The sequence below is a fragment of the Ochotona princeps genome, chromosome 2, assembly GCF_030435755.1.
Source record: "Ochotona princeps isolate mOchPri1 chromosome 2, mOchPri1.hap1, whole genome shotgun sequence".
NCBI classification, from domain to species: domain Eukaryota; kingdom Metazoa; phylum Chordata; class Mammalia; order Lagomorpha; family Ochotonidae; genus Ochotona; species Ochotona princeps.
The window spans coordinates 33,012,074-33,036,622 of NC_080833.1; the positions used below are offsets into that span (position 1 = coordinate 33,012,074).

A 24,549-nucleotide genomic window follows, 5' to 3' on the forward strand; every position below is an offset into this window, starting at 1 on the left:
AAGCTGTCCTGGAGATAGAAGATGCTAGTTCCCTGGGAAGGCCGCACTGACCTCAGCCATCAGCGGGCTCCCATAGGGACAGGGGAGAAGCTGCTTCCCGGTGCTTTTGGTTTCTACATCCTAGGGTTCTCGGGATCTTCTTCCATATCATTCTGGTAGCTCAGTCTGCCAAGAAGCCAGCTGGTGGGACTTCCGATTTGCATGCAAGTAAGCGCTAGAAGGGCTTCCACAACCTGCAGGTTTCTGCTCTAGCGGCTGGGTCTGTAGCTCACTCCCCAAGGTGGCCAGCAGTTGAATGGCTGACTACATGTAAAGGAGGTCTTATCAGAGCCCCATCACCAGCTGAGTCTCTTGCCTTGGGAAACACCATTAGAGAGGGCCCAAAGTTTAGGGCCATGGCCCTAACAAGACCCAATAGACCAGGTTCCATGGGCTCCTGATTCCCTCCTTGGTCAGTCCCGGCTCACATGTGAGGCAAGGCCAGGCACGTGCCTATTCTGAACACTCTATCCATGTGCCATCGCAAGCCTGGGCAATACCCTGGGTTCTGGCACTGCCCCCACAGGCAGCTCTGATTGATTCAGCCCCCTGGGCTGTGTTGCTTCTCCGTGCATGCAGCACTTGGCCTAGGTTTCGCCTGGCGTCTGCTTAGTATCCTCCATTTCCCATGACTCACTCCTCAGCATGGCAGAGCCCCACAGCCGCCACCACTTCCCAGCCCATCCATCCCCTTTGCACCCTGTGGAGGGGGTCAGTGTGTGAGTGGGTATGCGTTGGGGGAGGAAGGGAAGTTCTGGTCAGTTATTTTCAGGGGTGGTGGTGGTGGTGGTGGAAGGTGCTGTCTTGGCATTGGCCAGCCTAGAGCTGAGGGACTATCAGAACTCTCTGTCCAATTCCCACAATGCGCCTAGAGCACAAAAGAGGGGGATGCTGTTGGGGCTGGCAGGGAGAATACACTCCGACAGCTGAGATGCCTGGGGATGGATGGTTCCAGTGAATAAATTTTCCTCACCTGGGCAGCTGCGAGGCCTACAGGTGCCTAGGTATGTTGTGGGAAGCCCCCCGTTGCCCCTGCCTCATGGTGTCTACCCACAGAAAGGAAGTCCTCACTTCCTCTCGGAGCGCAGACTGGGTCTGTAAAAGGGGCAGGTGGCAGCACACTGCTTGGTGCACAAATAGTTAGTTTCTACCTTCACTGCTGTTCTCTCTAGGACAGAAGCCTCTGCCTCTGGGAGCAAGTGTTTTAGCCTGGTGGTCAAGACAGTGCTTAGGGGGCTGGCACTCCATTGGAGAGTGCCTGGGTTCATGCCCCGGCTGCCCTCCAGATTCCAGCTTCCTGTTAATGTGCATCCTGATGGCTCTTGTGCCTGGATCCCTGCCACCCAGAGGGGAGACCTAGATCGAGTTCCTGGCTCCAGGCTTCAGCGGGGCCCCACCTAGAAGGAAGATGGCCGTTTCTGTCTTTCAAAAGCTGCAGCGGCAGCCACTCTTCTCAGAGAGGCCCTCACGACAGGGTTCCTGTGTCTGCTGCCAAGAAGAGGCCCAGTTACCACCTAAGGTCTACAGAGGGTAAGGAGGAGAGAGCCTGCTCAGGGAGGTTCAGTTTGGCGCTGGCCGAGCTGCCCGGTGGAGGGGCCATGCAGATACAGAGGCCAGAGCCCAAGGCCTGGCTCCAGCTCAGGGGGAGGAAGAACAGTGCAGTTCTAGGATGCCCAGTTTTAGGTAGGGAGCTCTCTGTTGTGAGGAGCATGCTCAGCTGGGAGAAGCGGTCCTGTTTCAGACTTGGCCTTACCTTCCTTCCCTGTGGACTCCCCCCAACCCTGGTAGCCTGCATTTCCTCCCTTTTGACCCTCTTCCTCTCTCCTAGGTGGTACTGTGGAGAAGAATGGGTTAAACAGCCAACCAAACTTTCAGCTGCAGTTAGAAAAGGCTAGCTTGTCCAGCTCAGTCCTTCAGCCTGACCTTGACCTCCTCCTCTCTCTCTGCCTTCCTTCCAGTTGGGCTGGCCTCTCTGCCTGCCCCACCCACCATGCAGAGCTCCTATCTCCATAGCAACTCAGACACCCAGAGGGTCAGTTGTTGGTGTCCACAGCCAGATGCCTAGGTGGGGCTGGACAGATAACCGCCCGCACTGGGTCCCTGGAGGTCCCTCTGAGGCTGCGAGAAGAATCCCAGGGTAGAGCCAGAACAGAGACCACCTCTGTGTAGACACAGCAGCCTCCCCATCATGGTGGCAGCTCCCTGATGAGGCGGCTGCTCTGCCCACACCTGGACACTCACGTGCTGTGCCCTTCCTTTGGCAGACACAGTGACCCCTGCACCTGACCAGGGAGCCCACATCACTGAGCTCCAGCTCCAGCTCCATCACATTTCAGAAGACACGCTGGGACTCCTGCCCTTGTTCCCCTTTGCAGGGAGACATTGGCCCAGGTCCAGAGACACTTTCTGGTTGTCACACTGGCTCATGGCATCTGGTGGGCAGAGGCCAGGGATGCTGCTGAACCCTGTGATGCACCAGACAGCCCACCACACCAAGACACCGGCTAGCCAGCAAAAATATCAATGGTCCCCAGGTGGCTGTCAGGGCAACTTCCTCGTCCCTCACTCATCTCGGCTGCTTCCGCTGCCTGTCCTATGTGTCTGTCACTGTCCCAGAAGAATCCAGCTCAGTCACTTGACTGTTGCTGGTACAGAGGACGAGCAGGGTGATCACCAGCAGACTGTGTGTGTATCCGATTGATGGACTTCTGAGAAGAGGTGGTTTGTGTCAAGGTGTGGTGGTGTAAGAGATTATGCAATTGTGTGTGGGAAACTGTTGAGACGTCTGTACAAGACTGGGCTTGACTCAGGTCCCCAGTCAGAGCATGGGGTGGGGAGGGGGTGGCAGCAGTGGTAGACGGGAGGAGAATGCATCAGTGCCCATGTTCTTTGGACTCCCAGCCCTGTGACCTTCTAGCTGTGCAGCCTGGTCTTAGTAGCTTAACGCCTCTGTGTGCTGCAGTTTCCTGCAAACCAGGGATTACAAGAACAGGGTTACAAGGAACTGAATTACTACAGTTTGTGGTAGCGGGACAGGGCAAAGGGGAAGTGGAACCCAGGATTCTCAGGACAAAGGGGAGGAGCTACCTGGAGACAAAGTGGGCGGGGGAGGTGTGTCTTGCCCGCAGCCCAGGAGGCAGGCTGTTCCACTCAAAGTCAGCTCACCAGGCAGACTTCACTCCAGCCAGGAGCAAGGTGGAGCGGACAGCCACCAGGCCCCTCCCAGCCCCAACTCTGCCTTCTCAGACAAGCCTGCCACTGTCTCTTGGCCAAGACCTCAGAGTTTCTCAACAGCCTTTAGTCATCTGGATTGGCAACTGAGCCACTAGGGGAGGGGAAGGGTGGCGTTTGGATGGGCCCCGTGGGGTGGTCAGGATGCTTCACACTCATTCACTCGACCCCACTGTGGCTGGGCTCGCCACAGCAGCCGCTGCCGTCCTCCCCACCCTGGGGAAGGGGAACACCCAGTAGGGAGGGCACCAGCAGTCACAGTGCAGGACAGGGGTGGGGCACACAGCAGCCATGAACCCTGACTCCACCTCCAGCTCTGCCTCTCAGTCGCCCAGTGACCTCATCCAGCCTCAACCTCGGTTTCCTCATCTATAAAACCGGGGGGATGGGGGGGATAATTTTACCCCACCTGCCTGTAGGAAGGCATTTATAGGCCAGTGCTTTGTAAACAGTTAAGATAATATTAAGATTAATTAGCCACTTCCAGGAGGAAGCCCTTTGGGGCCTGTTTTATGGCAGAGAACAAGTTTCTGGTAATTAGCAGCACAATTGGCATCTTCACCATTAGTGGGGAGAAGCAGCTTTGGGAGAGCAGGGCCAGCCCACGCTGTCTCTTCTACAGAGCCGGCAAGCCTGGTCTGCAGCAGGAGCCCCAGCTGGATGGTGTAGGCTGCTTGGTCCCAGAGCTATGGGCAGGGAGGAGACACTGTGTTGTGTTCCAGCACCTGCTTCTTGCAAGGTCAGCATCGCGTATGGGAGTCCTGGCTGCTCTGTGCTTCCGGTACAGCATGCACCTAGGAAAATAGTGGAAGATGGCCCAAGTACCTTGGTTCCTGCTGCCCATGTGGGAGACTTGGAAGGAGATCCTGGCTCCTGGCTTCAGCATGGTCCAGTCCCAGCTGTTGCGGCCATTTGGCAAGATAACTATGGTACAGACGATCAATCTCTCTCTCTCTCTCCCTCTGTCTTTTCCTCTAACTTTAATTTTCAAATAAATAAAGCTTAAAAAAAAATGGAGGGGACAGTGCTGTGGAATAGCAGTTAAAGACATGGCCTCTATATGAGTGCTTATTTGAGTCCCAAACGCTCCACTTCGAATTCAGCTCCCTGCATGGCGTGGGAAAGCAGTGGAGGATGGCCTAACTGTTTTGGACCCTGCCACCAACGTGGGAGATCTGGAAGAAACTCCTGATTCCTGGCTTCGTACTGTCCCCAGCTCTGTGTTCATTCAGGGAGTGAACCATTGGATGGAAATCTCTCTATAACTCTGCCTCTGAAATACATGAATCTTAAAGAGAAAAGAAGAGGAGGGGCAAGGATACCTGGACTGGCAGTACAGACTTGCCCTCAGCACAGCAACTCTTAAGATGCATTTACATTGTCTCTTAAGGCACTGAGTCAACTGGAGACGAAGCAGTCTACGGGAAGATGTGCAGAGGCTCGGTGCAAATACTGCGCTGCTCTCTGCAAGGGACTTGAACATCCCAGATTCCAGTGTCTGTGGGGGTCGGGGGCCCTGGAGCCTCTCCCCCTGTGGATACCAAGCGATGCCTATCTCTAGCTCTCTCCCAGGAGGGGCAGGTGGGCCTTGGAGGACAGGGACAGAGTCTGGCTCAGATAGTGCAGGAGGCAGCTGGCTGAGGGTGGCATCATCCTCCACTACCTAGGACAGGATTTGGCACGAGGGACACTCAGGAAGTCGTGCTGAATGATGGAACCAAGTGAATGCATCTGCCCTGCGACCACACCTTCTGGCCTTACCCAGGCACAGTGGCCACTCTGCCTTTTACTACACCTGGCTCCGAGCCACACTTTCGTTTCTTACCCTTGGATCCTTCTAGCCTTGCCTTGCATGTGAAGCTTACCATTCTGATTGGCTTCTGGCTAGAAAACCTCTGGCCAGGCTTGCTTGTAAAATAGAAAAGTAAACATGGGCCCAGCGGCATGGGCTAGCAGCTAAAGTCCTCACCTTGAACGCCCCGGGATCCCATATGGGCGCTGGTTCTAATCCCGGCAGCTCCACTTCCCATCCAGCTCCCTGCCTGGGAAAGCAGTGGAGGACGGCCCAGTGCATTGGGATCCTGCACTCATGTAGGAGACCTGGAGGAAGTTCCTGGCTCCTGTCTCCGGATCGGCATAGTACTGGCCATTGCGCTCACTTGGGGAGTGAACCATCGGATGGAAGATCTTCCTCTCTGTCTCTCCTCCTCTCTGTATATCTGACTTTGTAATAAAAATAAATAAGTATTTAAAAAAAAAAAAAGGTAAACAGACTGAGAACCCAAGCTTGTGGCCTGGAACACGGCTAGTTCTACATGTGCCCCCAGCCCTGGTTCCCAGAGCCAGTTTTGGGGGTGACTTTTGGACAGGAGCTTCACCTGGGCCCTCGTCCAGTCCTGTTGGACACTTGGCCAGCTGCTCTATCCACTGTCCCCAGCAGTAATGATCTTTCACAAATTTTTGATTAGATGGGAAGGCCTCAAGATTGGAGAACCTGATTCTAGAATTAAGAAATTTTTTAACACTTAACTCACAAGGGCCTGGCACGGTAGCCTAGAGGCTAAAGTCCTCACCTTGCATGCACTGGGATCCCACCTGGGCGCTGGTTCATATCCCAGCTGCTCCTCTTCCCTTCCAGCTCCCTACTGGTGGCCTGGGAAAGCAGTAGAAGTCGGCTCAAGGCCTTGGAATCCTGCACATGCGTGGGAGACCTGGAAGAGGTTCCTGGCTCCTGGCTCTGGATCGGCTCAGCTCTGGCCGTCGTGGCCACTTGGGGAGTGAACCAGTGGATGGAAGATCTTTCTCTGTCTTGCCTTCTCTCTGTAAATCTGACTTTCCAATAAAAGTAAATAAATAAATAACAAAAAACTTACCTGTACCTCCTCATTTCACTCTCTCTGCCACTGATAGCTTACGGCAGATTTAAAGTCGAAATCCTCAATTAAAAAACAACAAAAACCCTGGCCATATGACCAGCTGGCTTCGGCCTCCTTTCCTCCCTCTCTGGGAAGGGCCGCCTCCACTCTTCCATTTGCCTCTCGTTCTTCTGTTCCTCTCAGCCAGCCCGTTCCACCCACCAGCTTTTGCAGTCACAAGGATGCCACTGGCTCTTTGGCATTCAGCAATGTCAAGTGGCCAGTCCAGTTCAACTCCAGGGCATCTGACAGCACTCCTTCATGCTATTCACCTGCCAGCATGCCTGTTAACACCACAGCAATGAACTCACCAGATACTCCAGCCCTCGGTGAGCTCACTCTCTCCTTTTGTCATGGGCTTCTTGTCTCTTATACCCTAGGGGCCCCTCCTCCTACCCACGGGGGTGTTTTCTGGGGCCTCCTCCTTGTGGTTCCTTCTGTTCCACACAGTCTAAGGAGGTCTTCCTCCACCCTTGCTTGGATAGCAGTGACCAGCTTCCCACACCTCTTCTGTGTGAGCCCGACCAACCAGGGAGGTGCCTCCCGCCTATCCCCAGCTGTGTGCTACTGCACCATGGTTCCTGCACACGCCACAAGCACCCATCAGCTCTGCGTACCTGCTCCTCCACACCCCACATCTTCCAGGCCATTTTACACTCTTCCCTTGTCCTCACACGTAACTGATGACAGAATACTGCTCATTCCTCCCAGCAAGTGCCAGTTTCCCTGTCACCGGTGCAACAGCAGCTGGCTCATTGCTTCCCCTGGCTCCAGCCTCATGTTCTCAAACCCCTGAATCATTTTCCTGAAAGGCAGAACTGATCACCTGTGTCCACTTTAGCAGGTCCCTGTGGCTCTCACAAGTCCCTGCTCTCAGGTTTGGCTTAGGTGCTGGTGAATGACTGTTTACAAGTCAAGCCTTGCCACATGGCCTTTTGTGGCCCAGCCCTTGTGTGCATTTATGTCACAGGCACACCCACGGCCCATCCCCCATCTCCCCGCCTTCACCCCAGGGACACATTACACTCACTCTTTCCTGAATGCTGGATTTCCCCGCTTCTGCCTATTTGACTCTAACCCTTGCACCTGCCAGTGCTGTTCTGCTTCAGGAGAACAGCTGTTTTTCCCTGCCTTGACTGCTCCTTCAGTCACCCACTCATTTTGTGATCACCCTCAAGACATTGTGCAGTTGTTTATTTACATGTTGGTACAATTAAAATGAGGATGGATGCTCATCCAGGGGTGTGCAGGAGCCCCCAGTGTGCAACCTGGGCAGAGGCAACCAACCTTGGTTGCCTCCTCGCTTGTCTTGTGGATATCTCTTCTGCAAGGATTCCTGGGGGGCACCAGCTCCAAAGCACACACCTTGGCAAGGGCTGGAGCACTTAGCCAAAAAGCAGGAGCTTGGGACTGTTCCAAGCCTGAGCCCACAGTTGCCTTGTCTGGCGAGCCTGGAAAAGTTCATCAATGCTACTGCAGCTGGGCATGACTCAGCAGCCCCAGGCTTCCTGGCGACCTGCTCCCCAGCATCGGGAATGGCTCCTACAGCCAATCTCCACCCATTTGGAGGAAGCCCAGCCCACTCTCCAGGCACTGCCCTGTTCCCCCAAAGGGGCCACTGATCACCAAGAAGCTGGTCATACTCACTTTCAGACAGCCCCAGCCAGCTGGCTAGTGAACAAGGTCCTGCCAGCAGCGTAGTCCCATCTCCCTGGGAAGATGCGGGCATTTAAATCGACCAGGGAGTGTTAGGAAGACAGCCTGAAGTTACGGGAACAACAGAATTTGCTTCTGGCTCAACCTTTCCTGGCTATGTCACCCTGAACCTTCTATAAAATGGAAATCACCAGCCAATCCCCAAATGTATGCAAAATACCTGGTACAGAGAAACGACTCAATTCAGTCTTCTTTCCTCCCTTTAACCTCCCCACCTTGTCCCCACTTCCTCCTCTCTCCTCCCTAAGGCACGTGGGCTGGGCTATAGGTGATCACCAAGGTCCCTTCAAGTCCTGACATTCCAGTGAACAAGTGAGGACAGATCTGGGATGCACTGTAGGAAGAAGGAAGTCAGCACAGACCTCCAGCCACTGCAGTTCCCTAGGGCGAGACGCTATTTCTGCTTTGCCTGGCACAGGGCCTGCAGGGAGAGGGAGGCAGTTCCAACCTAAAAGTCAATGCCTTACAAGGGAGTGAGTTGGGTATGGACAGGGGTCAGGGGAGGGGGAGGCGCATGAGCTCCAGGACCACCTGCAGGGGAGGGCTGACACCAGCTTTCTCTCTGCAAGCTGGGTAGTGGTGGGGAGGTCTCTCCCCTCCTGCCAAGCTTAGAGGGCTGCACAGGGCACCAGAAAAAGCCTGCAGGGCCTGGGGCTGCCACATAGAGGGAGCATCTCTGTAGTGGGTCTGTCTTTATTATCAGCACTCACAAAGGGCGGAAAGTTGCAGACCTTCACCGGCAAAGACCCCTAGATTCTGCAGGCCGAGATTCTAGAATACTGCAACCCCAAGAGACTGGAGGCCAGAGTAAAGAATCTCTGACTTGTTCAGGGAACAGAAAATTAGCTGGAGGCAGACGCTGAGCTGAGGTCGGCGCTGCACAGGGGGCAGTGTGTGCTGTGTGTAGCTAACAGGTGTCAGGAAGCAAAGTGGGCCCCAGCACTCACCTTCTGGGGGGCGTTGATGACTCCAGTGTTGTAGCCAAACTGCAGGGAGCCGAGTACTGCCCCTCCCACGGCCAGCATGAGACGGCCTGTCACCTTCTGCAGAGAAAAAAAAAAACACATGGTTACAGGCGTGTCTGGGCCCAGGTTACTGCAGGGCAGGGCTTGGAGTGGCAGGTTCCCACGTCCAGCTATCTTGCCTGACTCCTGGCACCACACCCATCCTTCTCCCAGGAAACTTGACCATTTCCTGACCTTAGGTAGCCAAACCAGCCCTGCTGCCTTCTAGTTATCAGGCTGGCAGGGGCTCTTCCTGAGAAGGGGGCAATGAGAGTCTTATTTTTGTAGTCAGGTCTTGGTCAAAGAAGGAGAGAAAGGCTTTGGCATTTCTGGAGTCTCATTCCCATAGGGTGCCAGGGAGCCACCCTCCTAGGCAACACAGATGGGTATAGGTGCCAGGGAGCCACCCTCCTAGGCAACACAGATGGGTATAGTACCTGGAAGCTTCTGATTCTGCCCACCCTCAGTGAGTGTCAACAGTTACCTCCCTTCCAGTTGCTTTCCCAGATGTGGCCCAGCCCACCCTTCCCATCATTCACAGCGTGGGCAACCAAGTCTTTGGGAACTCCAGCTTACTGCCAGGCGCGTTGCTGACCCCAGGAGGGAGCTCAAGGCTCTGGACTCCCTACCTAGCACCCTTCATGGCAAATGTTCCCCAAACCACAAGTTTCCCAGTGTTGTCTGGCCACAGATGACATACCAGTCAGGAATGTGCTTTGGAAAAGTACACAACATAAGGCGAGTAAGCATGTTGGACCAATGTGTTTCTAATGGGCTGAAGCAGGAGGAAAGGTCCCTGGAAGCCTGGAGGGTGGAAAGGCAGCAGGAAGGGTCAGAGGCAGCAGGTGAAAGGTCAGCGAGGTGCCCGCCTTGTTGTCTTCCAGTCTTTCAAAGGAGGGAGCCAAGAAATGTGACATCAGGCAGGCTGCGGGAGCTCAGAATTGGGGGGGCTGGCCCAAGGCAGGGCTGGCATTCAGGATGGGCAGCACAGCAGGAAGAGTGAGTAGGAGGCTCAGCCTGAGTCACATTCATGGAGCATTGCCTCAGCTCGCCACAGCCTAGTTGTGTCCCCTGGTTCTCACACAGAACCCAAAAGCGGCCCTGACTTGGAGATGGCCACCGATAACGTGGGGCGTGGCCATTCACCAGACGGGTTCCCAGTAGGGTCTCTGCTCCTCCAGAAGCCACCAGGCAACCATTGCGAAAACTAAGGCTCTCATATCAAGGGACTTCTGGTTGGCTGACCAAAACACACAGCTCAGAGTCCACTATGTTGGGGCCTACTGGCCGGTCCAATTGCCCACCCTTGCCTAATCTCTGGACCTTCAAAAGCCTCCATGGTCTCAAATCTTCAGGGAGACTTCAGTTTGGGGCCTGTCAGTTCTAAGTGAGCAGTGAGCACCTGTCAGTACAGGCTCTGCCGTGGGGCCCCACTGAACACCAGGCCAGACCTAAGTCATCAGGAGGCCATCGGGGGTTCAAGAGGGTACAGTAAGGCAGTGGGCGGTGGGAGGAGATCTTAGCAGTGAGAGCTGTGTGTGCCGCTGTGCACAGTGCACCCTGTCCCTCGCCCTCAGCCCACACTGCCTGGTGAGCCACACGTGTTAGCTCAGGGTTATCCAGGAAATAATACTTAGGGTACACAAGATAAATTTTTCCAGTACCACATTAGATTACACAGAAAACCAGCAATGCAACCCTATGATTTTACAAGGTACAGCACGACTATAAAATTGAATCCTAAGAATAAAGCGCCTTATGTATTGATTTGGGATATTCCCAAAAAGGTATAGTATAAGCTTCAGAGCTGCATGCGTTGCTTGTTACCCTTTGTGTGCAAACATCAAAATCAACTGGGGGGCAGCTACACCTATCCTGGCTGAGCACTTGTTTCCAGCTCCCTGCTAATGTACCAGCAAAGACAGCACAGGATGGCCCATGTGTTTGGGCCCCTGGCATCCATCCGAAAGACCCTGGTGGAGTTCTGGGCTTTTGGCTTCAGCCTGGCCCAGTGCTAGCTAGCTACTGCCACCATTTGGGGAATAAACCAGTGGCTGAAAGATCTCTCTTGCCCTATTAAACTCCATCTTTCAAATAAGTTAAAAAAAAAAAAAAAGATGAACAAGAAAGTGAACATTGCTCTTGGAGGAACTAGAATGGCTGAGGAAACATGAAAGAAAGGCATCATCGTGAATTCTTTTTGCACCTGTCTTGGATTCTAAATCATGTTAATAAATTAGTCAAAATTTTTTACAGGCCCAGCGTGGTAGCCTAGTGGCTAAAGTCCTCGCCTTGCATGTGTCAAGATTCCATATGGATGCCAGTTCTAATCCTGGCAACCCTGCTTCCCATCCAGCTCCCTGTTTGTGGCCTGGGAAAGCAGTCGAGGACGGCCCAAAGCTTTGGGACCCTGCACCCATGTGTGGAAGTCCTGATTGGCTCAGCTCTGGCCGCTGTGGCCAACTGGGGAGTGAATCATTGGATGAAAGATCTTCCTTTCCTTCTCTCCTCTCTGTATATCTGACTTTCCAACAACAACAAAAAATAAATCTTTAAAAAAAATATATATATATATATATATTTACAAGTCCTGCGACTTCCTACTACTCTAAAAAAGCAATCCCAGTAAAAAATATTAAGTGAAGAAGAGCATGGGCCAGTGACCCACAGATCTGGTCAAATATAGGTCAGTGGAGGCACAAGCGAGAGAAGGATGCATAGCAGTGACTGTGGGGGACGAGTGCCAACAGTACAGGCGCTGCTTTACCTAAGCCTGCTCAGATCTTCCAGGGGTCTCTGGGTCCCTGACATCATCCTTCAGGCCCCACTGAGCGGCTGTTCGACCACAGCCTCTCACAGTGGGGGCTGCTGGGAGCCAGGGACAAACTCCTGCATTGGACATTTGCCATTGGCTTGTCAAGGTCAAACTTCACTTTAGGAAACCTGCCCCTGGAGGCCCGAGTTACGGCAGCCACATCCACCCAGGCAGGGCTCGCTGTGATAGTGAGTAACCAGGTTGCAGGCCCCATGCTGGAGCTGGGGCCCCAGTCCCAACGACAAGCAAGCAGCCTTCAGTCCCTGAGTCTGGTTCACTCAGTGGGAGGCAAATGAAGATGCTTGTGGAAGGTCTTGGCTTCAACAGGGGTGTGCCATGAGGCACCATGGGAGCCCTGGCAGAGGAGATTTCTAGTTTTGCCTGGGGACAGTCAGAGATGAGTTCCTAGGAGGTGCATTGGGGTTGGGCTGTGTTAGGTACGTAGGGAGTCAGCTGGGTGGAAAAGCAGCAGCGAAGCCACATTCCAGGCAGACAGAATAGCATGTGCAGTGGGAGGATGGACAGGCAGGGCCAGTTAAGAAGCAGATGCCCTGCGCAACCTGCTGCTCCATGCACAGGGGGACTCTGCAACAGCTCTGCCTCTGTACAACTCCTAACCAGTGCCCATCACAGGCCACAAGTGTTGCCTGAATAGAAGCAGGGAAGGACAGGAAGCCGGAAGGCAGGAACAGTAACACCTACTTCCGCCAGCCTACAGCTGAGACTGACGGGCATTGATGAAGTCCATTCATTTGATGGGTTAGAGAAATGGTAAGAACCTAAAGTAGAAACCTTAGGAGAGAGAAGCCAGTGGGAACCCAGACTCTGGGACCCTCCCTGATGTCCCATGCCGTGGCAACCTATCACCACTCCCGGGGAATGTGGCCGCCTTCAGAAATACTCTCGGCTCTTCTAGGCGTTTGTTCTCTGCAGCCTCCAGCTTAGTTACTGCTCTCCTGCCGCTCTCACTGGCAACTCCTTAAGGATGGAACGTGGGGGGCTGGTGATGTCTGCATCCCATTTGGTCATGCATTTGTGTCCTGGCCGCTGTGCTTCCCAACCAGCTTCCTGCTAATGGCCTGGAAAAAGTAGCGTTCGATGCACCATGTGCTTGGGCCCCTGCCACTCACGTGGGAGACTGGTATGAAGCTCGAGGCTCAACCCTGTTCATGGCAGCCACTAGGGGCACAAACCAGCAGATGGGTGGAAGATCTTTCTAGCACTCTCTTTCTTTCAAATAAATAAATAAAACTTTTAAAATAAAGAATGGAGCCCAAATCTTCCCCTGCCATGGGTACTCAAGCAATCAGAGTACTTACAGCAGGGACAGCATAGATCAATTATGAAAGAGAAAGCAACACTTCTCCACGTGACTTTTCCGTGTGTGCCTCTGTCATTCTACCCTTACCCAGCTGTTCTTCAGACCCCTGATGTGGGTTGGCACATGAGCTCTGAGAAGTGGAAACAGGCCAGCTGCAACCCCCAGACCCTCCACCCCAAGCCCATGAAGTCAGGGGGGCCAACTCAAATCCTAACTGTCCTAGGAGAGTCACAAAGTCCAGCCTAGCAAGCGCTGGGGGCTCAAGGTCCCCACACTTCGCCCTCAATGCTGCATGTCCTAAAGTCCGGGAGGAGCTCTCTCTGTGCCAGGAAGCCACTGAAGGGGCCCTCTCCTCCACGCACTGGGATGCTGGATGGCCCTGGCCACACCGCATGAGCAGCCAAACTCCGTGGCCTTTTGACCGTTGCCTGCTGTGCCCTTCCTCAGCAGGTTGCAGCCATGGGCTCGGCCTGCAGCAGGCCCTCAGTCAATATTGGCAGAGGAAGGGTGTGTGACCACTGCCACTCAGAGGCAGGGTGTTCCCGGGAGGAGGAGCGTCCCAAGCCGGCAGGACCCAGCTGTCACTCCCTCTTGTCCTTGTCTTCCTCCCACGGCTTCCCTTGGGACTCCTGAGGTGCACAGGAGCAGAGGCCCCTCTAACTGTCTGGTCCAAGGCTTCAGGAAACGGGGCAGTTGGCATCCAATTGATTCTTGAAAGCTGTCCTTTCACTTACTTTCTATATGCTTCTTTTCTGATACTTGAACAAAGTTTTGGATTTAGAAAAAGAGCCCAAGGGATTACAGATTGCTCTCGCACGGTCATTTGATGGGCAGGAGTCGGAGATCCGAGGACACTCAGCCAACAGAAGCCAGGCCTGCTGTGTTCTCTGGGTTCTGGGCTGGTGTTTTACCCAGAACCCCTTCCATCCAGTCAGGTGTTTTCAGAAAGAGGTGTGCTGGCCCACAGGCGCTAATCCCTCTGGAAGCCATTTCCTTTGAGCCCTTGTCTGGATTTCCACATGACTGGTACCCCACAGGGCCCCAGGAGGCGGCAGGCACTCACCAGATTTTAAAGTGGAGCCCAGAGGAGACGGCTGGCGTAGTTATCAACAGCAGCACTGGATGGAGGAGGTGGGCACTGTGCCAGGGGCTGCTTGTACATTCTGATTTAACCACTGCAGACCAGCTTTGGGGGAGATGTCTGGCTCACAGATGAGCAAGCTCTCAGAGGAAAAGGCCCATAGCCAGAGGGCCCTTGGCTTCCCTGAAGTTTCAAGTTGGGGAGGGGTGTGTGTGTGTCTCTGATGCCAAATTCTCTAACCTTCCTGCTTGTGCCCTCCTCCTTGCTTCCGGGTACCAGTCCCTGAAGGAAACAAGGTTTCTACCTGGTGATTTCTATGTAGGTCAGATTCTGTTCCAGCAACTCTCCAAGCTTTGTCTACTTGCCTGTTCTGAACCCAGACAGTCTGGTTACAAGCTCAGAAATTCTGGCCCATGGGCCAAAATGCAGCTGTCAGCTCAGAACAGACTTATATATTTTTAAGTGGCAGGGGAAAAGATGACTGATACTTTGTGGTACATGAAAACTAATATTAAACTCAAATCTCAGTGACCAGGTTTTATTGGAACATAGCCATAAATGTTTGTTCAGGTCATGTTTAAGGCTGCTTTTTTGCTGCCGTGAGTGGTTGGGACAGGCAGAGATCAGATGGCCCTGGGAGTTGATAATATATTTACTACTCTTTAACCCTTTACAAAAAGTTTGTCAACAGCTGCTTCAGTCCCCAGGTACTCTGAACCCAATGCATGAACTGCACAAAATCCTCCAGGAAGAAACCAAATCTACTTACCCTAAGTAATCAAAGACCTGCACATCCTTTGGGATGCTAAAGGTAAATGACTGGCCCTCTGGGCTGTGTGCCTGGACCCTTGGGCAGGAACTGCAGACCGGATAAGCTGACATCCTAGAGGCCATGTGTATTTAGTGGTGAGATGGACACCAATCCAACTCAGATAAAATCAGTTTGGTAAGACAGCACATATGCACTGGTACTCTTAGCAAAGAAGTTGAAATTCCACCTTCAGTTACGGGTCATTTCCCAGGAATTGATGTTTGGCCAAGATGTTAAAACACCCATGTCTCTCCCCAAAGTGTCTGGGTTTGTTGAGCTCCGGACTCCTGTGTCCTGGGTGGCGATGGCTCAGTGACTATGTTCCTGCAACTCCTATGGGAAACTTAGATGGAGCTCCCTGCTCCATGTTGAGGGACTTTGGGGGAGTAAATCAACAGGTGGTCATTTTTCTTTATATCTCTCTTTTTCTCCCCAGAAAAGAAAAAAAAAAAAAAAAACCTCTTTTCTAAACCTTCAATTTTCTGTAAGATAGTTTTTTTCAAAGAGTAAATTATACTGCTAAGGAAAGACTATGCCTGAATGTATGTTTCCAATTCTATCCTGGTTAATGGAGACTGGGGGATACATTAAGCCCTGCCTAGGAAACTTGATATTTCAGTTCAGGACTAAAGCAAAGAATAAATTCTTGGAATATCATCAGGTGCCAAGTGGCATGAAGAAAGGAAGTGACGGAGGTACTGCTGCTTAATCACAGTGGAATAGTATGTAGCTGTTGGAAAGAACGCCAGAAGCCCTGGGCTTGGACAATGTGCTCGCCAGCGTGTGCGGAGAGAAACACTGCACATGGCTACCCACAAGGGCCACACAGAACTATGTAGAAAGTGTGATCCAGTCACACAAACCTGTCATTGGCAGGCATTCATCAACAGATGTATAAAATGAGGTCTGGGAAGGCCAGTGCCACTCCATTACACCTAGGAGAAAATGCTGTTTTCACGTGTAAAGTTTCTTGAAAGTTGGCTCCATTACTTATGTATTTATAAACAAACAAAAAAATTTTTTGTCCAGTCTCATCCAAGAGCTCTACCGGACACAGCTCTAATGCCAGGTTTGTCCTCCCCCCAAGAAGTGGGAATACATCACACATCGCTCCATGTGAAGATTTCATTGGCAAATTCTCTAAAGAGTTCATGGACAATGGTGTTCAAAGTTTAACTTGATGGGAGCATTTAAAAAAAATGTATGCAGGTTTTCCATAATATGCAGTTTCTACAAACTTTCTGGAGAGTCACCTATATTGGGAAGATGGTAGGGGGGATTCCACATACAAGAACAAATCAACATCTTAGAAAACACACCATTCTCTGGTTAGGTGGGGACAGCCTCATGGCAATGGCAGGGGGCCTCACAGGCAGAAGGACCAGATCAACAGCTGATGGGTCCCAGCAATGGTCCCACTGTGCATTTCCGAGGTTAGTCACTAAGGGGGCAGCTGTCCCTGCTGGTGTCAGGGTGTTTATGCTGTGTCTGGTGAGCTGAGGGAGGGACTACTCTGCTGAGAGAAGATGAGGACCAGGGCCACGCCCACAAGTAGGTGGAGCTACTAGGCAGTGCCTGGTGCATTGGGTCCCTCAAAGCCCGCTGCCTGGACGCTTTGGTCACTGCTCCGATCAGAACTAGCAAGAGGAAACTCCTACAGAGATCAATGCCACCACTCAAGGATGGTCACCACCAGGCCGTGAATGGCGATGATGCAGCCATGCCCACTGGGACACCGGTGTTTACGTTGACGATTCCGAGGTCAGTGCTGTTCCTGGCCATGCCACAGGAAAGGGTGAGAAGAGAGGTTATCTCCAGGTTCCAAGTTACCACACACCAGGGGGAGCTGCAAGGCACCCAGACTGGAGCAGAAGCTGGTCTCTCTTCCCTCAAGCTGGGATCCCAAGAGGGCCCACCCCTTCCTGCAAGCAGAAGGCCTTACAGGGCCTTGCAGGGCCCTGTCTTGCCTCTCCAGGGCTCCTGTTGGGCAGAGCTGTTCTAGAAGCTGTCTTTTACTCCTCACTCCCAAATAACAGCTCATGGAGAACTCAAACTCTGGGACAGACCATGGGGTAGATGTTCCATCCAGTGAGGGAGTGGGAGGGCCGGTAGCAAAAGGCCCCATCACCTGGGGCTCCCCCAAGAACTCTCTCCCCTTTGGGAGCGCCCAGGCCCTGAAGTGGCAAAAGCCAGTGAAGCCAGGTAAGGGGCAGCTTTGACTTCTTTCTGCCTGGGTACGAGGCCCACTCAGTTACTGAAAAATTCCCATGTTTATGCATCAGCCATCGCCAGTCCCAGTGGCTTGAGGACAGAGCCTCAGGCTGCACTCCACCCCTCCCTCCTTCAGAGGGAAGTAACAATTGGAGGTTTGTTTTGGTGGCCAGGGCTGGGCCTGTTGACCTGGACATAGCCTCTCCGAGCTCCTGAGTCCAGCCAGGAGCCTCCCTGGCCTCTGCCCTCCTGGGGAGGACAGCTACCAGACTGAGTGGCTTTGTCACCTCTAGGCCAGGAGGAGATGGGGGAGGGGCTGGTGTCAGGCCCCAGGCCAATGATGCACACTTTCCCCTTTGTTCCCGGCCTCCTGAAGCTGGCCAGCCTGGGGGAGAGGGGAAGAGATGCCCACACCCTTGGTGCTGGGACAGAGGCCTGGGTCCCGATGGTGCCCCGTGACCAGGAGGCATGGGGCAGAGATGAGCTCTCTGAAGTCACAAGCTGCTTATGGTGGATTTGGGGCTGACCCAGCTCCGGGAGCAAGTAGGGTTGGAGCCCTGGGCGGCTCAGCAGTGGGCAGGGATCATCTTGGTATGTGTACATTGTTTGTTTGCCCCCAACTGACCACACAAAGGGGCCTTTCCACCTAAAATAGCCACTAAGCTGATGGTGGGCCTGGGGCCAGTCTCACCACCTCGACTTGGGGCAACAAGACACATTACAGAAACGGTAACCGCAGCTGCCACTCCTCCAAGGTCAAAGCCTTGGAACTGCGACTGTTTCATTTACACTCATGGAAGGGTTTCAGTTGTCAAATCATGTCTAATCCAACTTGTAAAACTCTGGCTGCATCCACAGCTTGGGAAGTTTTACACTCTGGGGATTCCTGCCCTTTGAGGTGGCAGAGGACAAAGAAAGCCTTTTGCTTTAATTTATTTTAATGCTACATGTGTCTTCTCTGGCCTCAGTTTCCCCATGAGTTAAATGGGAGGGCTAGGCTGTGGTAAAAGATGCCTTCCAGCTCTAATTTCCTGGCTCTTCTGCATCATTCTGGATGGCAGCGTGGTTTGGGGTGGCCGACCTAGTGTGTGACCTTGGCAAAGTCACTTTTGATTAGACTGTGGGATTCCCATGTGGATCCCAGGAGCTAACAGCCACAAAAACATCTCTTAGAGGGCCCAGCGGCATGGCCTAGTGCCTAAAGTCCTCGCCTTGAATGCGCCGGGATCCCATATGGGCGCTGGTTCTGGTCCCGGCAGCTCCACTTCCCATCCAGCTCCCTGCTTGTAGCCTGGGAAAGCAGTGGAGGACGGCCCAAATCCTTGGGACCCTCCACCCATGTGGGAGACCTGGAAGAGGTTCCTGGTTCCCGGCGTCGGTTTGGCGCAGCACCGGCCGTTGCGCTCACTTGGGGAGTGAATCATCGGACAGAAGATCTTCCTCTCTGTCTCTCCTCCTCTCGGTATATCTGACTTTGTAATAAAATAAATAAAAATCTTTAAAAAAAAAAAACAAAACATCTCTTAGAAAGGACCCAAATTCAGGCAGGGAGGGAGAAGCCTAAGGTAGAGCAGGGCAGTCTTGGGGGCTTGGGGCCTGGCACACTCCTACTGGCACACACTGCTGCTGGGAAGAACTGGCTGGAGGAAGCTTTAATGATTGACTTGACTGATTACAATACTTACAGGTGCCTGGGCCTTCTGGCTCCTGAAAGCTCCCATGGCCAGAAGGCCTGACTTTCAACAGAGGCCGAAACCCAGGTATAGGTCCTAGGAAGCTCCAGAACATTCACGGAGCATCCGTGGGTTCAGACAGACACGATTATCCGAATTCTTGCATATATTCTAATGATAGAATATGATACCATCCTTTGAACGAGGAGCTGAGCAAGGATGAGGTTCAAAAACCACATCAGTGAGGCCCCAGGTAACCACTGAGGGGCGGAGGGGCCCAGCAGATCTCTGCTTTCTCCTGACTGCTGTGCCGAGACTGCTCAGCCAAGGCCTGGGCAGGAGTAGCCGCTTGCCCAAAGGAGGGCACAAGGCAGCCTGAGGATGGTGGACGAACTGGCTAGGAGAGGCCATACCACCTGTGCCCTCTTTTGTGTCTGCTCTGTGACGCTCTTGACTACAAGCTGCAAGGATCAGAGAGCGTGTGCAGCTCAGTGGAGTCCCAGCTCCCAGGAGATGAAGAGAAACGGCAGAACCAAAGTTTGGGGGCCAGACACACGGGGCGATCCAGTCAGGCTCTCCTGATGGAAGCTCGTCATCCTGCACTTGGTGAAGAAACCAGCAAGTCTCCAAAGGCCTGGCCTTTACTCCAGACTGAATACAAGACGCCCCACAAAGACTTAGGGGCACAGAGACAAACACACTGCAACTTCTACCTCAAATTCATCTTCTGAAACCCTCTGGGGCATATGATCTAAGAATAGTATGACCCATGAAATCAGCAGACATCAGGATTTAAGTTCTAAATACAGATAAACCTCGAGGAAGGCGGTGCTCCGGAGGTTATTTACCGACGGGGCGGACCGCGGCAAGTCTGGCCCACACAGTACAGAATCGTCCAGCACTGTGAGGCATTGAGAACCAGCTGGCACAGGGGCCGCCCTGGAGGCTGACCCAACTCTTTCTCCCCTCTACCCCCCAAGATGCAAGAAATGCTGGTGGGAAAAGGGTCAGTGGGAACAGAAATGAAAGCCCAGTCTGAGTAGCCGGGGTTCCAATCCAGCACAGCTGAATATCGGCTGTGTGATTTCAGGGATGGCACTTGCCTCCACGGAGCTCCGGGCTAGGACCCAGCGGGGCTACACTAACAGTAACCTGGATGGAACCGGTTCTTTCAGCCAGGAGCCCGGAGAAACCATAAGCGGCTGCTGATTTTTCTCCTCCACCCCTCTCCATTGCTTCCAGCTATTTCTTCACTCAACACAGAAACACCCATGCCTGGCGTGTCCACACTCAATAGACCGTTCTTTTTCTTGAGGAAGAGAAACCACAGACCCCCAAGAAGTGGAGACGGCACAGCCTCAGCCCTGGCCGCTCTGGCTCTTGGCGTTCCCCTCTATCTAGTTCTTTCCCTCCTTGCCACAGCCTGTGCCTGTCCGGGGGGAACTCCTCCAGGTCTGGCCTCACCTGCAGCCCTAGGCTTAGGGGGAATGGAGCCAAAGGGATGGGGAGACCTGTCCCCCACCCCCACCCCCAAGGGTGCAGCCTGGAGACCTCGGTCCCTGTGGACAGCTCCAAGGCTCATGGAGTGGGCAGGCAGTTAGTTCTGAGTTTAAAACCACCCTTGCGTCCCAGAAAGCAAGCAAGGAAGGGAGGGCATCTCTACTGTCTTCCCAGCCGGACAGGTGAAATCCAAGTAGGTATAAGAACATTTCAATAGAAACAAAACAAAAAAGTGACCTGAGAATGTTCTAGACGAAGCGGAAGAAGGGGGGGAAAGGCGACCATGTCCTACGTGCCAGGAGAGGCTCCAAAAACGCTTGGAGCAAAGGAACGGCTCTGGAGAAAAGTTACAGACCCCGGACAGGACAAGCCAGTTCACAAAAGGGAAACAGATCGCGTGGCGTCGACAGTCGGCCCCCGAGAGGCGCCTCTGTGGGTTCAGAGGAGAGTCGCTCATCCCCCAGCTTCCTGGCGGGCGCTCGGCCCAATCAGCCGCAGCTCAGGAAGCCTACTCAGCGCCAACCCCGAACCCGGCCCCCAGCCCGGGGTCCCCGGCGTGCTCGCTTCTTCTCAGAGCGCTTCTCCGGGACTGGGCTAAAATTTCAGGGTCCGAACCACTCTCAAAAGTTCCGAGCAGGACCTGAAGAGGGTCTCTCGCCACGGCACCTTGGGAGGCTGACGCAAGGAATGGTCAAAGCCTCGGGCCAGGGTAAGGGGAACCGCGGACCCCGGCCGGCCGAGCGCGGGCGGGACCCGCCTCCACCGCGCCGCCTGGGCCGGGCTGGGGGCTCGGCCGCCTCAGCCAATGGGCGCCGCCGCCCGGCCCCCCTCCCTCACCCCGGGAGGAGCCGGCGCAGGGGCCCGCCGCCGCCGCCGAGGTCGTGCGCGACGTGCCGGGCCCGGGGCCCTGTGTCCCCGGCCCCCTCCGGGCCGCGTGGACGGCGCAGCGCCCCCGGAAGGAAGCCAGGCAACGGACAGCGGGCGCCAAGTACGCACGCGGCACTCTCCGGCCCGCCACCTCCGGAGCCGCCGCGCCCCGCGTGCCCCGCTCCCGACCCGCCGCGCTGAGCTGGCTCAGAGGGGCGCACGGCGCGGCCGCGCGGTCGGGGAGGCCGGGGTCGCGCCGGGCAGGACAGGATCGGCGCCTTTGTTCCGGGCGGGGAAGCCCGCGGCGCGCAGCTCACCTTGCTGCTGGGCTCCATGGCCGCGCTGCGCTGGTGGCTCTGGCAGTGCCGGGTGCGCGGGCGGCGATGGGCGGGTGGCGCTCTCCTGGTCCGGGACTCGGACTGCGGCTGACTCCGACTTGAGTCACTCGGCCTCCGGTTCCCTAGTGCGCTCGCTCCGGGACCCGCAGCCTCGACCTCGCACGCTCGCCGGTGCTTGCTCTCTTAGTCTCCCGCCTCCTGCCTCCTGCCGCTAGCCTCCTGGCCGAGAGCGCGCGGACCGTAGCGTTTATAGGACCCCAGCCATTGGTTGACGCCGCCGGTGTGTCGGGGGGTGTGGGCCGAGCTCGGGGCGGGGCCTGGGGCACACACGTCCGGGGCGGGGCGCGGCGGGGAGGGGGCGCCCGGGAGGGAGTGGAGGACTGCCGGCCGGGCCTCGCTCGGGCTGCGCGGCTGCCCGATTCCTCGGGGATCCCAGGCCCCGGAGTGGGGGTGAGGGTGGGGCCCTCGCTGTGTGACCCTGGGCAAGTGCGCGCACCTCTCTGAGCCTTGGCCGTCTCCTCCGGCAAGATGGTGGCGGCTGGTACCCGGCTGTGAGGCAGTCTAATCGAGAGCGGCCCGGGAGGGCGCTTCAGCCCGCAGGACGCTGAGGCTGAACTACTTCGGTAAATAGGGATACTCGCGGTGGCAGCTCCTGGGGTCTTTAGGAAGATTGAGTGAGTTAATAGTAAAACCGGTTAGCACACGCGGATGACTGATACTTGGGAAGCGGCACTGAAGTGGGTCCAGAACTGGACTCGCTCTTCTAGCCACCCCCCCCCAAGTCTGCACCCTAGCCCTCTCCTGCAAATGCACAGCCACTATCTTACCTGGGCTGCAGAATCAACGCCTGTTCCTTTTCCTCTCTGGACAGTTCAGATGGATCTCGAGTGACCGGTCCAGCTTAACTGAGTGGTTAAGGGCACAGGAAGGCATGGGGTTCAACCAGTTCAGCTGCAGGCAGGCACTTTTACAGAAGTTTGTAGAACATGGAATTAAAAGGTAAGCTTGCTTGGATGTAAAAAATCTGGCAATCCATTCATAGCTTTTTTTTTTTTTTTTTGATAGTATGCATTTTCCATTCTGTTTCTGAGGTCCTTATAGATAACCAGCTCTAGTAGGGTCCCAGGCAAGCTCCTGGCCCTTTGAGTCTGTTTTCTTGCACGTCAAATCCCATGTGCAAAAGTTACAGGTTCCAGATGGGCTCACCAGCAGCTTAGCACGGGCTGAAACCACTAAGTCCTGTTGACGTCTGAGGTCACCTTGTTGCCCCCGTGCCTTAAAGGAAGGACACACACACACACACACACACACACACACACACAACCCTGGCCTGCAGGTGCATATGTCTAGCCAGAGCCCTGAAGTGGGGCCAAGAGTCCTCTTCCCCATGGAGGGGATCGTTGTGGGGGTGACTTGCAGTCTATTGGAAACAAGGAGGCTGAGCTGACCACATGACCCCCCTGCATCCACTGGGCAGTGTGTCTGGTGCTGGCATGGTTTTCTGCTGGGGAACCCTGCCATTTCTGGATATCCCTGCCCGCAGCTCTGTTGTGGCCTCTGGGTGTTCTGCCTGGGCAGCTTGGAGCTACTTGTCTCACTCTGCACTGATATACCAAAGCCACCCAATCTAGCTCCCCTGACCCTCCATGGCACCATAGCTGCCCTCCTTCCCCTGCCCTTTCGCCTCCTCCAGCCCCGGATGCTCTTGTTCTCCAGCCCCTGTGTCTGCCTTGTTTGGCAGGGAGTGAGGCCATCTCGGCCATTCTTTAGTTGACAACTTAGCCATATATCACCCAGCAGCACCTCACAGCCACACCTTTCCCCTGGGAAGCCCCACCATCATCTCAGCCTGCCGGCCAACACCCCAGGCCTGGATCCTCCCCCAGGAAATGCTCCCAAATCCTCCAAGCTGGGATCTGTCTCTTCTTCCCTTTGATGTGTTTTGTTCCTTGTCCCTGGTCTTTCCCAGTCCTTGAGCACCTGGAGAAGCGCTCCCCCAACTGACACACCTAGTGGGTGAGTGAAAAAAGGGTAAAGGAATGAAGAAACAAGGGAGCAGTTCATCTGCCCCCAGCTTCCCTTCCACTCCAGTCTGTTGGCCTCACACCTGCTGCCTCTCTGTAAGACCTCTCAGCTTTGCCTTTTGCCTGCTGTCCTACAGCTCCTGGCTCCCTCACATTCCATGAGCTGCCTCTTCCCAGCCGTGCGTTTGCCCCACAATTGCTAAGGCGGGCTTGGTGCTGTCACTTCCCCAGGGACAGGGGTATGAACACCTACTGCCAACCTCATGGAGTCGCTAAACCAGAGAGGAGCAGGAGAGAGGGAGAGGACCGTACCCAGGGCAGCCTATGGGGATAACAATGTGTACAGGAGCAGTGTTGTGGCTCTGCAGGGTAGGCCACTGCTTGGGACACTGCATCCCAGGCTCCTGTCCCAGCTACTCCACACTTCTGATCTGGCTTCCTACTAATGCACCTGGGAGGCAGCATTTGAAAGCCATGCGGAGGGCCTGGCAGTGTGGCCTGGCGGCTAAAGTCCTCGCCTTGAACGCCCCGGGATCCCATATGGGCACCGGTTCTAATCCCAGCAGCACCACTTCCCATCCAGCTCCCTGCTTGTGGCCTGGGAAAGCAGTCGAGCACAGCTCAACGCTTTGGGACCCTGCACCCGTGTGGGAGACCTGGAAGAGGTTCCTGGTTCCTGCCTTTGGCGCAGAATTGGCCGTTGTGGCTCACTTGGGGAGTGAATCATTGGACGGGAGATCTTCCTCTCTGTCTCTCCTCCTCTCTGTATATCTGACTTTGTAATAAAAAAATAAATAAATTTTTTTTAAAAAAAGAAAGCCATGTGGAAACCCAGATAGATTTCCTGTCTCCTGGCTTTGGCCTGGCCTAGCCCCTGCTGCTGCAGGCGTTTTGCTGGTGAACCAACAGAAAATTCTCTCTCTCTTATTAAAAAGAATGTGTACAGGAAAAGACTTTGTTCCATGGGGAAGAAGAGAGAGTAGGGAGAGCTTCCGGAAGAGGA

The 24,549-nt window shown here is 54.4% G+C and overlaps 1 protein-coding gene across 1 annotated transcript in view; it reads right to left on the reverse strand.

Annotated features, from left to right (window-relative positions):
* The window catches only part of SLC2A1 (solute carrier family 2 member 1), a 28,587-nt gene extending 6,827 nt beyond the window's left edge, over nt 1-21,760 (reverse strand). Inside the window, exons 1-2 of the mRNA XM_004591510.3 lie at nt 21,502-21,760; nt 8,849-8,944 (exon numbers count right to left, since the gene is read on the reverse strand). Coding sequence (XP_004591567.1) covers nt 8,849-8,944; nt 21,502-21,519 — 114 coding nt within the window. The 5' untranslated portion in view covers nt 21,520-21,760. The remainder of the gene's footprint in view (nt 1-8,848; nt 8,945-21,501) is intronic.
* Between the last annotated feature and the right edge of the window lie 2,789 nt (nt 21,761-24,549).